Source organism: Empidonax traillii, unplaced genomic scaffold, assembly GCF_003031625.1.
Source record: "Empidonax traillii isolate 1590-97213 ecotype Southwest subspecies unplaced genomic scaffold, ASM303162v1 scaffold424:size506307, whole genome shotgun sequence".
Classification (NCBI taxonomy): domain Eukaryota; kingdom Metazoa; phylum Chordata; class Aves; order Passeriformes; family Tyrannidae; genus Empidonax; species Empidonax traillii.
Window position 1 is genome coordinate 240503 of NW_020955617.1, and position 16627 is coordinate 257129.

Genomic DNA, 16627 nt, shown 5'->3' on the forward strand with positions numbered 1-16627 from the left:
TAAATTACTACAATGATGCTCTGCACCAGAGTCCATAATGAAGATCTGTTGCAGTAGTTTTGGCCAAGGGAAGATGAGCCCAGGAGACGAAACATTGGTTTCTGTGTGCAATTTGCCAAAGCAAAATTAATTCTCTCATTCCAGTGGGAATCTGCTCTTTCTTAACTTAGATTTCATAACAAAACCTGTGAAAATTATGGAAGCCTCTAAACTGTCACTGTGCATGCAAAACAATGCTACTATTCAGGAGCAGAAATCTACTCAAGGATCCCATCTCTAACCAGGGCAGGAGACTTTTCTAGGTTCTTACTATTTGATTGTAAAAAGAGCCCACAGGAGGAGTTGTTGCAGATGAGCTGTTTTAACATTGCTGAGGGTTCCTAGGTCCTGCCAATTACCACCAGAAGCAGCAGAGAAAATCATAGGAAGGGGTTCTAGTTCTTTACACTCTACTGCATCAAAAGAAAGGGAAGAACATTTCCACAGTTTTATTGTTTGCCTTTTTTTTAAAGCCCTTTCTGCTGTATGTTAACAGAATATGCTGAGTTGGAAGGGACCCACAAAGTCATCAAGTCCAGCTCTTAGCCCTGCACAGGACCAGCCCCAAGAGTCTCAACATGTGCCAAAGAGTGTCATCCAAATGCTTCTTGAACTCTGCCAGGCTTGGGGCTGTGACCACTTCCTGGAGGACCCTATTCCAGTGCCCAACCACCCTCTGGGTGAAGGACTTCTTGCTGATTCCAACCTCAACCTCCCCTGACACAACTTCAGGCCATCCCCTCAGGTCCTGTCACTGATCACCACAGAGCAGAGATCAGTGCCTGCCCCTCCTCTTCCCCTCAGCTGGAAGTTGTAACTTCAGTGAGGTGTCCCCTCAGTCTCCTCCAGCTGAACAGACTGAGTGCCCTCAGCCTCTCCTCATACAGCTTCCACTCAAGGCCCTTCCCCATCTTCATTGCCCTCCTTTGGATGGTCTCTAATACCTTAACATCTTTCTTATATTACAGTGACCAGAACTGCCACAATATTCCAGGTGAGGCCACCCCAGTGCAGAGCAGAGCAGGACAATCCCCTTCCCCGAAAGGCTGGTGATGCTTTGCCTGATCCTCCCCAGGACAGGGTTTGCCCTCCTGGCTGCCAGGGCACTGCTGACTCGTGGCCAACTGGCCATCAACCAGGACCCCCAGGTCCCTTTCCTTGGCACTGCTTTCCAGCAGCTCATTCCCCAGTCTGTCTGTACATCCAGGGTTGCCCCATCCCAGGTGCAGAATCCGTCACTTCCCCTTGTTGAACTTCCTCTGGGTGGTGACTGCCCAGCCCTCTAACTTGTCGAGGTCTCCCTGCAGACCCTTCCTGCCTTTGAGGGAGTCAACAGCTCCTCCCAGCTTTGTGTCATCTGCAAACCTGCTCAGTGTCCCTTCCAGTCCTGCGTCCAGTCATTTGTGAAGATGTTGAAGAGCAAAGGGCCCAAGATGGAGCCCTGCAGAACCCACCAGTGACAGGTGACCAGTCTGATGTCACCCCATTCACTATTACCCTCTGTGCTGTACCTGTGAGCCAATTGCTCACCCACCACATGATGTGTTTATTCAGCTCTGGGCTGGACATTTTGTGCAGAAGAACCCTATGAGAGTCAGTATCAAAAGCTTTACTGAAATCCAATAGGATTACATCAGCGGGCTTCCTGTGATCAGCTAGGTGAGCTATCTTGTCAGAGAAGGAAATCAGCTTTGATAAGCAGGACTTTCCTCTCATGAAGCCTTGCTGGCTGTGACCAATAACTGTGTTGTCTTTCAGGTGTTTTTCAATATGTCCCAGAATAATTTTCTCCATCCAGGCACTGAAGTGAGACTGACAGGCTTGTAGTTTCCAGGGTTCTCCTCCTTCTTGCCCTTCCTTCTTGAAAATCAGGCCATTGTTTGCCAGCTTGCAGTCAGCTGGGATCTCTCTGGATTCCCAAGACTGCTCAAAAATCATTGTGAGAGCTTTCGTGATGACATCAGCAGCTCTTTAAAGATTGATGCATCAGAGATTTGTAGGGATCCAGCTGGAGCAGCAGATCCTACATCAGATCAGGGAAGTGGTCACACCACCAAGCCTGACAGAGGCATTTGGATGATATTCTCAGGAACAAGGCATGAGGGCTGGTCCTCTGCAGGGCTAAGAGTTGTACTTGATGATCCTTGTGGGTCCCTTCCAACCCAGCATAATCTGTTGGAGGAGTTTAGAATATTTTAGACACAAGGAATAACAGGAATAATTTGTTTTACGTCACAGATGGTTTCATGATTATTTTTTTGTAATTCTGTTGGCTCACTCCAATCTAAAAATCTGAAGAAATACATGCAGGAATATCTGTGAGAAGGATAATTCCTTCAAGGGCCTTGTCAGCCTTAGGGCCAATACATTTATTATCGTTTAAGCCTGACATACAAATCTAATTGTGAGACCTGCTCCTCACACGAATGCTCGTTATGCTCCTGACTGCTTATGTTGACTTCCATGGGACTATTTCTGTCTCAGATTTGCAGAGCTGGTTTTAATGGGTAGCAATCTGTCCTTATTACAGTGGGAAGACCAGGTGGAATACTGAGGGATGTGAGTGCAGAATCTGAACCAGTTCACAGAGAGAGCAAAGGAAGGTATTTTTCTTTTTAAACAACCAAACCAATACAGCCACATTATTTGGAGGGAGTTTGGGTTTTATTTTTAATTCTCAGTATATTTGACCTTCAAAAGACCACATAACAATTGAATTCAGAGGTGTGCTGACTACAAGCTCAGCTCCTCATTGTGTCTGAGAAAAGTGAAAACAATGAAACAGACACTTTGAGTTCCCGGTGAGAAAAAGGGAAACTGGCAGCCTTTTCTTGCTTTATTGTTAAATATCTCTATTTAAATGCAAATCATCATCTGACACTGCCAAACAAAGTCATGTACCAGGCAGCAGGCATGCAAGTTAAAATAAAAAAAAATTAAAATTATATTTTGAAGATGCTGAATTGCTTTTATTTCCAGGAGGGATAGAGGTGGCTGAATAAATTTCCAGTTGTGTACCGAGTATCAGCTCAACACCCAGGAGCTTCAAATATGAAGATTTTTATATCCCACAACACATATTACAGTGGAAAGTCCAGTGCATACAGTGTGTTTTGGAAGGGGGTGGAATCCAGGGACAGAAAGGGGAAGAAGCAGCCAAACTGCTGCCTTAACTGCCTCAGGAATGTGTGGTTAGAAGTGATCAGTGCAGTGTTTTATACTGTATCTGTCTGCAAGACTTCTGGCTTTCTCCCTAAACTCCAGACCCCTGAAGCTAGAGGGGCATGAGACTGGATGGCAAGGAAGGATCAGGCATAAAACAGAGTCTTTCCCATTCTTTTGATCAGGAATAGCTAGTTTATAAAACCCACTTCCTGGAGATCATATCTATTCTGTTGAGCAATCACCAAAATGAACCAACAACCTGCATCTTATCAGGCCTCATCTGTTAAAATTCTTGCTTTAATTTGCTGTTTACCTCACCTTCTTTTTAAACTTCCATTCTTATAAATTAATGTGGATGTATTTGCTTTCTGTGCAGGGTTCCAGTAGTCTCTTAATAATCATAATAATCATTATTACTGATTAAAGTTGCATTATTCATGCCAGATGGAGTGTCCTCCCTGTCAGCCAGAATGAGTTTGCATTATGTAGTTATAGTACATTTATGATCTGAATAAACAGATGGTAGAATGTGACAGCAAATTATGTGCTGGTGATGTCAGCAACAATGTTTCCCAAGTATAATTGCTTTGAATGAACATGAATGCAACAAGGAGCTGGTAGCTTTAACAAGGTAGTTGGCACACAGCATGGTAATTACCATACAGCATCATCAATAGCGCCAAGAATGCTGAGGGAGGAACACTGGCTTTGAAAATTAGTGACAGAAAGTCCAACTTTGCTGGACTGTCACAGCAGGTTTACTCAGCTCTATAACATCTCACAGGAATAAGCACTCTACTAGCAGAGGAGCAGTGTTTTCCTTTGAGGTGATCCAGCCTTAGGTGAGAGACATTTTGCACTTTCTCCAATGCTGTCTCCCATCAGGCCGTGTGGAAATCCACGTAATAGCATCTCAGCAGTATTCAGTGGTGAATAAAAGTTTAATCAAAGACAGGGTTAGGTTCATGTGGTCAAAACTGCAGCATTAAGGACTGTGTATAGTGTTCGATAATGTCTGTGTTGGGTTTCTTGGCTCATCCCTTCAGTTCTGGCTGGTGTAAAGGCTTGGCTGTCAGCAACTCAGGCCTTTCCACACCTGGGGCTCAGGGTGCAGTAAGACAGGAGCTGTGTGTGTGTTCTGGGAGCATTTGACATTCAGGAGAGAGAAGCACTAGGAGCAGGAGTGGGACTGAGCTCTGGCCACGTTCAGATGGGAGCTGTGGAATGAGGTCTCCATTCACTCACAGCACAGACTGGTGTGGGACTCTCTGAATGTTCCCTCCAATGGTGTAAGATGCAGCCAGAGGAGAATGTGCCAGCCCTTCTGTTTGCTTTCCATTCACCATGACCTGGAGATGTGAACTCAGCTCCCTCTTCTGTCCAAGCGGAAATCAGTCAGTAATTACTAGATAATTTCTAAAACCTACCATTGCTAATTAGCTCTTCCTCCTCCAGATGTATTTTACAGTGAAAGTACCTACAGTTCTTTTTCTTGAGGGACTAAACCTGTCAGCATGTGGAAAGATGATGCAGTTGCAGAGCATCATTCAGGTTCAAGCACAACCACAGGCAACTAAAGAAACAGCAGCCAGAAAACAAGAAGTCCATTGAGCTTAGCTCACAGGTTAACAGGTTGCATAGGGCACATTTCCCTTACCATAATATTGGACATGCAGACTATACAAACTTGCTGGAAAAAGGGGTAGCTTTCAGTCAAAGGCATTGAGTGTAGCACCCCATAGTTCAGATGAAATTGGACTGGAGCTAGATAGCTGTATATCCTTTCTAGCACAGTTCTCTCTTCTACTGTGAAGGAATCAGCTGGTCTCACATCGGCTGTAGAAAGCAACACTGGCTGATGAAATTGTTCCTCAGTCCTCCAGACTTGCTCATCTTTTTTTGGTTTGTTTTAAAATGTCCCAGCCATTATGCATACCAAAGAGGTATTTAGAGTATAATTCACTTAGGTAAGTAGCTGTATTTCATGTATGTTTGACACCAGTTCTGGTTATTCAGCTGGCCCTTTTTTACAGACACTGTTTCAACTTTGGTAAAACATAAAAAGCTTCCAAAGGCAAAATGGACCCTCCTCTTTATCAGTTGCCGGATGTTAAAGGAATGAAAGGAAGCCACATTTCTAATCTCTGCCTTTCTGTCTGTTCTGCAGGTGGTCGTTGCCACAAGTCCTGCACAGGCCGATGCTGGGGACCCACAGAGAATCACTGCCAGACCTGTAAGTGTGTGAGCATGAGAAAAAAGAACTGAAAAACGATGTAGCAGAGATCCTGTTTGTTGTTGTTGATGTTGTTTCAGCAGTGAAAGGATACTATAAATTCTGGGTTTAGTATAACTCTAAAATATATAAATTTTGTTTTCCATAGGTTTGTACCCACAGACAATCTGCTCTTTTTTACCCATGAGAATTATTTTTTTTGTTTCTTCCCTTGTACTTTCTAAGACTCCTTAAACCAACTTGAATTTTCTTTTCACTTCTTGTCGGCACCATGGAGCATGGCTCTTGAGAATATTGATGGTTATTTTGGAATACCCTGAAATGAATACTGCAGGAATACAAAAAACTACAAGGCAGATTTGGAGATCTTTAATGACCACCTGACACTGGAAAGTTCCTGATACCAAAATACTCTGTTAAGTTCAGTGGGAGCTTGGGAATAGTAGTTATCTTGCAGAATTGTTCTTTTTATAATAACTTTAGAATGTATTTGAGTCGCACTGAAAGAGAGAATAATAGTTGTTTTGTGAAGGAAGTAACAAGTGAAGGATTGTTCACAATGTCTATCTGTCCTATTAAATTTAGAGAGCGTTAAAATGAATTCAAAAAAGTTTCTTCCTTGTGTGCTTTCAGCTTCTTCAGATAGGCACTAAAGAGCTGGAAGTGCAGTCCCAATATTAGCAGATGTAAAAGAGGAGAAAATTGAAAACTGCCTTTTCCTACAGGTTTTTTTCTTTCTCCCCTTTACAAGAGGGTGAAAATCAGTTGTGTTCACTCTTCCTGGGAAATGAAATGTTTGCTGGTAGCTCCCCCAGAGAACACTGCTCCAGCTTGTGCTTGTTTCCTTGGCTGAGTCATAGATAGGAGGAAGGAATTGTGACAAATTAACCGCTCTCAAATGAGCACACTGACTAACTCTGAGGTGATGGTGGCCCAATGTCAACTTCCTCTTTTGTGGGACATATTAGGAACAGTGTGCCTATGCCTTTTTTTTTTTTTTTTTTTTTTTTTACTAACTGGATCAAGAGATAGGAGGAATTTATAAATGGCAAATAGCTTGACATGAATGTTTTACGAGTGGGCAGGAGCAGGCGATCCAAGCTGCCCTCCTGTCCGTGGCAACGCGAGGGACACGAGTGACAGGGCTGCATACCTGCAGAGGCTCTGCTACCCTTGGCAGAGCTGCTTTTCCTTCAGGAGCATCAGCTGATGCTGCTGGCAAAGCTCATGACAGTTACAGCTCTGCTAAACTTAACGCGCTCTTATATTAATTTCATACGGTGTTTCATCTGCAGGTGTGACCAAAAAAACCTTCAGGACAGGTTGTAGGAATTACAGTGTAATGAGCGAGGTACAGTGATGCCAAAGAGATTCTTCTTTGTCTAAACTGAGCTAGGATGTCTCCTTCCTTTGCTGACAGTCTGTATGAAAGCCCCAAAGAAGTCAGTGCTCAGAGAGTCTCCTTACCTTTGGGAGACTGAAGTACATTGAAGGTTATGTGCTGAAGTAGATAATGGACAGGGAGTTAAACCCTAGTGTCATGGTTTTGGTGGGTTTTAGGAACTAAGCAGGAATTTTTCCCTTCCCTCTGCTCACTGCATGGGGGATGTTAAGTGGGCAGTAAAGTAACACAAAAGAAGGTGCCTCTTAGTTAATGGCCCTTAGAACCTCCTCTCCTGGGAAATGGGGATAAGAAGTTCCTTCTTTTTTTTTTTTTTTCCTCTTGTCTTCTGGCAAACAGGGGTGGGGAGGAGTTCTGACTGGCTGCTGAAGCTGGAAGAAGGTCAGAGTAGGAGCTCGGAGTGGTTTTTGTTCTTGGCTGTCAGCTGTGGATTCTGCTTGGATTTTCATCAGAGAGGAACTGTTGTGGGAAGGTTTGTTTTTTTTTCCCCTTCCCCGTTCCTGTTTGTTTCTTTCTTAGCAGTGGTTCTTGTGCACATCAAAGGGAGAGGAAAAACTGTACCACACAACTCAGTCAGCAGGACAGAGTGAGTTTTCCATTGGGGAGGACCTTCTTCTTTTTGTTGTTCCTGTCCCTCCTCTCTCTCCCCTTTTCCAGTGGTAGTGGGGGGGGAGGGAAACCCATTTTTTTTGGTTTCTCCAACACACCTCAGAGGGTGTCACTCCATGTGGCAACGACCAGTGATCCCACAGCGCCCTCTGCCAACCAGCGGAAAAAAAACCCAAAACAAACAAACAAACAAAAAAAGAACCCACAAAAAAAAAAAACAAAAACAAAAACAAAAACAAAAACAAACCCACAAAATACGGCAGGCTCTGCCCCCTGTTGACTGTGGTCAGAATTGCACCGAAGGGCCCAAACTGAAATGTTTACTTTTTTTTTTTCTTTACTTGTTTATTGGTTTGCTTTGAAGGGAATTATTTGTGGGTATAGGAGTATTGTTTGGTTGTTTTACCAGTTTCTTTTTGTTGTTTCTGCCAATACACTTATATCTTTTTAATAAAGGGCTGTTATTTTTCCTTTTTCCACATTTTTCCCTTCAATTGGAGCCTCTTAATTTCAGATTTGCAATTCTTAGAGGAAGGAGTTTGGGTCTTCCTCATAACTCATCTGCAGCAAAACACCCGTGTCTCATTTAAACTGAGACATCTAACTGACCAAATTATTTTATATCATGGTTAGAATTAAATAATGCTGTTTTTTTCCTCTGTCTTAATGAGAGACCTGTTTGTCTATTAAAAGTAGTAACTTTGTAAGAGCCTGGGTGATCCATCCAAACTTAAGGAGATTTATTCAGGCCTTATGTGGTTAGCTTACCCAAGAATAATTTAAATCTTGGCAGTTGTGATCCTTGCTCAGGCCTTGGCTTATGGCAAGTCAGACTGTGTAGCCGCAGAAGTCCACGTGGCAGGATCAGCTACTGTAGTCTCAGCCTCTACAAAGCACTGCTCTCAGATAAGTGAACTGATTTGATGGATTAATGTAGTAACACCAAAGAGAGAAAAAACTTATCTGCAGTGCTGTGAAGTCAGAAGCTTAGTAGAGCTGCACGGAAGGTTTGCTCCAGGAGTGACAGCTATCTCTCCTTTCACAGTGACTGCCCTCTCAAATTCAAATAGTGAGGACAGGCTAAGGTACAACATGGGTTTAAAGTAATAAACCATGGAAAAGACGTATGCCATCTGAGTTTCAGGGAGATATGAAGATCACACATTTCTACTTGAAAGAGCCACTCTGGAGCCGCTGATTGTCAGAGACAGGAGTTAATTTTATATCCTATACTTCCTCTTTGCCTCCATGACCTCACTGCACCTTGGGCAAACAGCAGGACTGAAGGAAAAGGCTGGTAAAACGCATTTCTTCGTATTTGCTCACGTGTTTTTCTGCGAACTGTGTGAAGCAAAGAATGAGAATATGAGTAGGGGCTCAAAACATAAAAATGCAAGTGGAGCTGTGCTTCCACTGCCTTTGTTTCTGACTTGAAAAGACCTGCCTGGCTTTCAGGCTCATAAATGTTGCTGTTAGATACCAACTGGAGAAAGGATGAATGGTATAAACACAGTGAATACCTTAACCTCCTCACCTTGGGAATGCTCATCTTTCAAACATGTGTAGGAAAACACTTCAGCAGTATTGCATCCCAGTGTCAAACTGTTTTGTTCCTAGAAGCAACTCAGAGGAGTGTCTGCATTTTAATAATTTCATTTTTTTTATTGAGTCACTGAAGCAAAGTATTCTAATGAGCGCCATCCCAAGATAAGATTTGAATTGTTTTCCTAGGAAAGGATAAAAAAAAAAAAAAAGAAAGATCTTAATCCATGTCTTTCATTTCAAATTACATATAGAAAATAAATCCTTGTTTTTTTCATGAATATTATCTACCTACGTGTTTATGTTGCCTTCCAGCAATGCCTCTGTGTTTCTAACTCTGTCTGAAGCACCACCTGTGTCTAACTCCATCCTAGTGTCTCCCTAAATGTGACAAGAAAATTCATGTACTTAAGAAGACAACTAATAGGAAATTTAAACTAAGCTGTTCTATTAGGAAGATAGAATTTCAGGGTAATATTTTACACAGTTAACAATCCATTTTGCTTTTATAATTAAAATATTGGTAAATATTAACATGGAGAATTTGAAAGCTAGATGATATTATTTGTTTTGGTGTCATCAAAGGATAACGTAGAAATATTTTGAATAAGAATCTATTTTTCTAAGAATGTTGGACACCCACAGAATAGAATGTCAGCCACTTTAAAAAAATCACAATAACAAATGCTTTTGCCAGTTACTAATCAAATTTGAAAATTTTGATTAGGTTGTTTCTATTTTTGCTGTTGATGTCTACTGAGAATTTTGGGTGGAAAACTGAAACTTTTACAAATTGAATACTTTATTAAAATGGCAGATTATGCACTTTGTCCGAGAGGAATGTAACTGAAACAAAAGAGAAAAACCTAAATTAAAATATAGACCCAGCTGAGGAAAAAGACAAATAGGCTATAAATCAAACCTGAAACATGAAACATTCAGCAAATGCAAAGTGCTCCATGACTCTGTGTGTGTACAGAAGTTTGGTCTGAGCATAATTGTATTTATACAGTCTTTATGCGGCTGATGCTGCTGAGGAGAAGGTGCCCATGCAGTAAGTGCCCAATTAGAGCAGCAAAAGGTGAGTGGGAGTCTTGTGGGGCAGACAAAGAGCTGAACCAGCAGCTTGGATCAATCAGGGTAACCCAGCATTGCTGCTTGAAGCCAGCATCTTTAATTAAAACCCTTGTATTTCTGTAATAACTTTGCATGTTCTTAACACTATTTCATTGATTTCAGTTATTTCCCATTTTTTTTTCTTAATAGATTTATAGTGTCCTGCCATAATTAAAGATTAAGGGAAACAATAAAGGAGACTGATTATTTGCACACATATGTGAGGTGCTGCTCGTTCCACCCCAACCCCAGCACAAGTTATTGCTATATCGCAGTGAAACACTGGTAGAGATTGAGTCTCCTCCAGAAACCTCTCCTAGTGCATGGAGTGTTTTTTTTCAAGACCTTGGTGTTTGTCCTTCGGTCCTGGCCCTGACTGTCACAGTTCTGTGCAGAACCCTCTGAATCTTTGGGATCCCACACAGGGTCGGTAGGTAGGTAGACAGTAGGTCAGGCAGGTGGTTTGGGTGACCCTCAAAAAGTCTGATTTGAAACCTGGGCCCTCAGCTGTGATTGGTGGAGGCTCTTCTCACAGTTATGCTGGGGGAAGATGCAAGTATCTGGCACCTAAAATACCATATAGTTTAACATTTTGGGTAAAATTTACCTGTTCATTTCACTCTTTTGCATTGGTCTTAAGTCACAGCTGTAAAAAAAACAATTGATTGACTTTTGAGGAGTGTCTGGGGAAAAAAGCTTCTTGTCTTTTTAAACCAGTGCAGCTACATACATTTTCTGTGGGGTTTCCCCATGACAGTGAGTGCAGGAAGCTGAACTGGTGAGTGATATTTATTGACATCTGAGAGACAGCGCTATGTCCAATGCATATCCTGAACTGGCATAAAACAATACACAGACGTAGCCTAGATGAGATATTTATTCATTTTCATGAGCTGGGACTCTGTCCCTGTCACCATGGTGGTGGCATAAAGCAACAGGTGCCATTGTTTCACGTCTTTGTCTCAATGTTTATCGATACCGTCACTTAAATAAACAAACCCTTTTAATCTGCATCTCAGGCAGTGTTGACAACACGTGCCTTCACAGAGATTTCCCATATTTCTCAAATTATATTGCACAAGGCAAAAAAGCCTTTTCTGTCTGGGAGGAGGGGGGAGGTTGACTCTAGTATCAGAAGATGGAATTCCTCTAATAGTGCATAATTTTACTCCATAGATCATAAACAATCACTTCTCTTTGGTTATTTACATTTTTATATCCTAAATAAATATTGTGCACAGCAAGAAGCTTTGGCATTATCTTAAGTATTCCTAGCAAGTAGTGGAGGGAATTTGGATTGGAAAGTACTTATAAAGGAGTTACCAATACATTAAATAGTAGAATGGAACAGAAAGTTGTATGGAATTTTGCATTCTCTTACTTCCTGTAAAGTGTTTTTCGTAGAGAAGTAGTTAAATGCTTTTAACAAAATAGATGTTAAGAATTAATTACAGAAGTGTAACATCCCAGCTTTTATCAAAAGATGACTGACAGCACAGCTGCCTGGCATTCTCTAGGTGGTGGGGATTGGTGTAGCCATTTGGATAACATAACTTATTTTCCTGTAAATTAAGATAGAAGCTATAGCTAAGTGAGGGGAGGAGGATGTTTCACTCCTAGGCCGTTCTTTGCACAAGACTAAGCCCTGAGGTTCGATGGGGTGGTACTACAGTCCAGTTGGTAGGTATAGTAGTTTCCCTGTGAATGAAGACAGGATTGTGTGTGGTGTTTCCAAATGTGTTCCAAGGTTGCTGTCTGTTCTGTTACCATTTGTCAAGCTGATTGCCACCAAGAGAAGCATTTGTCTCTGACACTGATGGCCCCACTCTGAATTTCACTCATTTACTCAGCATTGCAATTCCTCCTGGGGAAGGCTGAGGTGGAACTGGGCTCTTTTGTGTTTCGTGGGGCATTTTTCATATCCATTTACAAAAACTAATGATTTGAAAATAACGCTCCACCTGACTTTCCAAGGATAAGAGCACTCACTTTAAAAATTCTTTCTCCACAGTCATGGAGCAACATACAGTTCCTAAAGAGAGCACCATGCAGGTATCCTGGAGCAGATGAGTGGCCGGTACCACCAAACCGTTATTTTAAAACTTGACAGTTTTTCCAATCTACCGTTTGTCGTTTTCCCCGGCGTGCAGTTGAAGAGCTTTCTGCTTAGTCCTGAACCTGACATGGTGATTTTTTTTTTTCCTGCCTCCACCTAGTAACGAAGACAGTGTGTGCAGAGCAGTGTGATGGACGGTGCTACGGGCCCTACGTCAGCGACTGCTGCCACCGGGAGTGCGCGGGAGGCTGCTCCGGACCGAAAGACACCGATTGCTTTGTATGTGTCAGACTCCTCGTTTTCTTCTTCCTGGCAGTCACGCTGCAAGTTCTTTATGCTTCCATCCCTGAAATGTGCAGCTTTGTCTCTTTTAATGTATGGCATGTGCACTCCCAGATTCAGGCTGCAAATTTTAGCATTTAATATTTTGTCGTATTATATTAACATTACTTATCTGCTTTAATATTACCCATTAACAGACTTAGGAGATTTGTAAATACAGATTTGGAACCATTAATATGCTAATCTCTGTGATTTTTATCTTTTGCTTTTCCAAAATTAACTTTTAGAGGTGGTAGGAATTTTTTCGTCATATTTATCACTGCACGTGAGCGTTGCTTTTATTACTGCTCTGTGTGCTTTTCATATGGAAGTCAAGAATAGAATTTAGCGTCTCTGTGAAAGGCGTTCCCTGTTACTGCCAGATTTAATTTAAATCCAGCCTTTTTATGTGGCATCCTTCTTCATGGAGATGGAAGGGAAGTGGTTTCCAAGCTGTTCTGCCTCAATTGTGAGTTGCTACATGTACTTCAGATGGAAAGAGGAAATGGGTAACATTTTCCCGAAAGAAACAGGGAAACTGAACATACAGAAAAGCTTGCCATGTTTGTAGTCCATTATTTGTAAGAGCAGCTTTAAAACCCAACACTGATCTCGTGAAATGTGTATGTTGTCACGCTGGGTTGCAGAGACACATTTTGCTACTGTTTTGGGGGAAGCAAACCTAAGTCTAAAGAAGCCTGTAGCTAGGACATGCACAGAAAACTGGATTTTCAAAGGTACCCACATGATTGAAGAGAAAATATCTATGGAATTGACTTCCAGATAGGATTGGGAGGAGAGTATGGAAAACTGCAAATGTTTTGAAACTGTGGGTGGTTCATAATGAACAAGCAAAGATGAATCTTCCTGTGGCTGGCCCTGAGACTTGCTCACTGTTCAGGTATCATTTGATAGTGGTAGGTGTTGTACTTCAAAACCACATTCTAAATGTTGTGCTTTGGCTCCCGATGGAATGCAGTGATGGCCTGACTCAACTGCTAACAGGTTTTACTGAAGCTGTTCTCTGTAGCATTGCATGAGCAGATATTCAGCACGTGTGGTATGGCCGATCCAGCGCTCATTGCAAGTTCTGTATTGGCTTTGGACAAGAGAGATGGGAAAATAACATTCTTTCCCTTGTCATATACAACCTAAATAGGCAAAGGGAAGTGGAAAAATACAGTTATTGTTCCCATATGAGTTTTGAGGAGTATCCTGAAAGCTTATGTGTTGATGTATGCCCATTTTCGAAGGTTAAGGACAAGTTATAGGCAGCATAAATTGTGTAATAGTGCAGCCTGCAACAAAAGGAGTTAGACTCTCTGAATTGTGGCAGTCGTGGAAATATGTATGCTAAAGAGCAACTAACATGTTTGTTCTGATTCAGCAGGGAAGCACCCAGGGCTTTATTCTCATTCAGTCCTGGCCCCAGAGCAGTGTAAGAGAAATTCAGCAGGGGTCTGGCAATTTTCAGGACTAGTCATTACTTTCTTTGACACAGTGGGTGAAAAGTGTAGCCCTTTAGGCTATAGACAGCTGTTCCTACCTTTCAGCTGAGACGCAGAACTTTGTTTTTATCATGTGCATTTCACTGTGCTTTTATTCACAAATTAGTGGTGTTTAGCACAGAATGCTAGAAATTTGCATATATTACTACTGAAGCAAATATAAAAGTTTTAATAATAAATTTAAAGTTCCAAAACCTTCTTGCTGAGTTTTTACTGAGAATTGCCATCTCTCCAAAGAGTATCGGTGTGCTTGATGCATTTGCTAAACCGTGATCAGAGAAGTGTCATGTACATGAAAGAGTACCTTTTAAGTAAACATGTAAGAAATGGGCTGAGGAAACAAACTATAGCATATAAGCAAAAGTACAGTTTATGAAGCATTAAAAATCCTTTAGTGTATTATGGCAGCTTGCAACACCATCCTGTTGTAAATATGGTTTTAATATTTATTGATAAAATTCTTCCATCCTCCTCCATATGCTGCCATACAGTCATTGGCATATTCAATTCTAAAAGCCAGACAGTAATCATCATCTGACATAACTAAAAATCAAACATGCTAAAGCAAAGTTTTAAAGATGTTCTCATCTTGGATTCAAACCAGATATAAAACTTGAAATGCAGAGGAGGGCCTTGTTGAGTGCCCAGTGGAAGCAGAAAAGTGACACCTGTTGGTTGGGTGGACTTGCCATCCAGTTCTGAATAAACTAATTGACTATATTTATCTTTGTAAGGAAAAGGAAAAAAAAAAATCTGTTTCTGTGAAAAACTGACAGGTTTTGTAATAGGCATTTTAAAGAACCAGAAAAGACAGAATCAGCAGTTTGGCTTAGCTTGCTCCAGGACAGTGCCTTCACCCTGCTTGTCCTTTTCAGCAGCAGATATTGTCCTTGGGTGCATTATTAGCCTCTCCCTTCTGAAATCTTCTGACATGACAAGTAATCTCCCTCAGTCCAAATGGAGATAAGGACTATTAGTTAAAGCAACAGAACAGAGGAAACTTTTTCACTTTTCTCTCAGCCCCAGCCCTGGAGGGGAGGGGAAAGGACACATGTGTTGATATACTTGTTGACTCTTTAAAGATACAAAACAATCTGTATATTGTAAAACCTGAAAAAGGACAAGAAGGATTCATTCAGACTGACACTTCTGAAGCAACCTGAAAGATTGGTTAGTGAGGAACCATTATCCAGAAGTGGTTGCTTAAACTGCTAGAGGGATCCAAGCCAGGCTACAGCTTTCATATTCATATAAATCTGACATTCACAGTATGCTTTGAAAAGTGCTCCAACATTTTTTTATAATCTGTGGTTAAAACCATAGACATGATATGTAGTGATAAGGAATGCCAAAATCAGTGGGGTTTTTTTCTGTTACTAATTATCAACCTTGCACGATCAGTTATTTTCCCTGCATACCATTACCTCTATTATCCACACACATGCCTCTTCATTTGTCAGGGTCCTGTCCTCTGTCAGCTGTGCATGGCAGAGCTTGAATGCTAAGTGGTACTAAGTCCTATTTTCTTTTTTCAGTGTGTGAAGCAACTGACCTTGTTAAACTTGCCACTTTGGGAAATAACCCCCTCCTGTGCTAGCTCAAAAGGAGCTCTTATCCCTGTTGCTTTCTAATTGGGAATTTTACTTTTCAGCTGGATGATGGACTCATGCTGTAAGAAATCTAAAGGTTTGACCTCTGAAAAAGTCATTAGCATTTGTTTCGACTGACGATGATAAATAGCTGCTCACTCTTGGCAGTTTCAGAATGTGCTATCAAGTTGTGAATTAGTTGATTGCAAGTAGTAGCAGTAGTTATGAAACAAACTACAGTGTGTTTTTGTTTTTGTAGGAAGTGTTGTAACAGTCAACGTTTCAAATTAAGGAGGCTCACTGAGCCTGCTTAATTTGAAAAGTCATGTATTTGCCAAGATCCTGGCAAGAAATCTTAAGTAGCCAAAATTAAGCTGAGAAAACTGTGTATCCTATTCCTCACGTTGCAGCAAATCTGTCTTTTAAACCTAAAAAAAAAAACCCCAAAACAGCTATATGATTTAATTTAATATTTTTTATCTCCCTTGTTTTGCAGGCCTGTATGAATTTCAATGACAGTGGTGCATGTGTCACACAGTGCCCCCAGACTTTTGTGTACAATCCTACCACCTTCCAGCTGGAGCACAATCACAACGCCAAGTATACCTACGGTGCATTTTGCGTGAAGAAGTGCCCACGTAAGTGCTGCGTTACCTGCTTTCTCCTGCAGCGAGGGAAAGTTTGAGTTGCATTTCAGGAGCCTTAAAAAACAGAGATAGAATTTTAGCTCAGTGCATAGCACCGTCTCTCAAATCACTCCACGTGTGCTTGCAACCTGTAATAACTCTGTCATGTGTTAACTGAAGGCAGTGACAGTCTGGGTTGCTGACACTCCTCAAGTATCCTATTATAGTGATTTTGCTAAAGAAAGGGACTCCACGAGGTTTCTGCTTGTGACATTCATGCTGCAAGATCAGCATTTTCAAATTTCCAAATAAACTGTTAAAATACGTAGTGGGATTGTGAAAGGGTTATAAATTTTTGTTTCAGGAAAATAAAAACGCAGCGCCTGGCACCAAATGCTTTCATGACACTGCTGCCCTTTTC

The 16627-nt window shown here is 41.5% G+C and overlaps 1 protein-coding gene across 2 annotated transcripts in view; it reads left to right on the top strand.

The window, feature by feature from the left end:
* Positions 1-16627, top strand: part of ERBB4 (erb-b2 receptor tyrosine kinase 4) — a 369309-nt gene that overhangs the window by 189077 nt on the left and 163605 nt on the right. For both annotated transcript variants that reach the window (XM_027894313.1, XM_027894314.1), the window contains exons 4-6: positions 5372-5437; positions 12323-12441; positions 16077-16218. In XM_027894313.1, coding sequence (XP_027750114.1) covers positions 5372-5437; positions 12323-12441; positions 16077-16218 — 327 coding nt within the window. The remainder of the gene's footprint in view (positions 1-5371; positions 5438-12322; positions 12442-16076; positions 16219-16627) is intronic.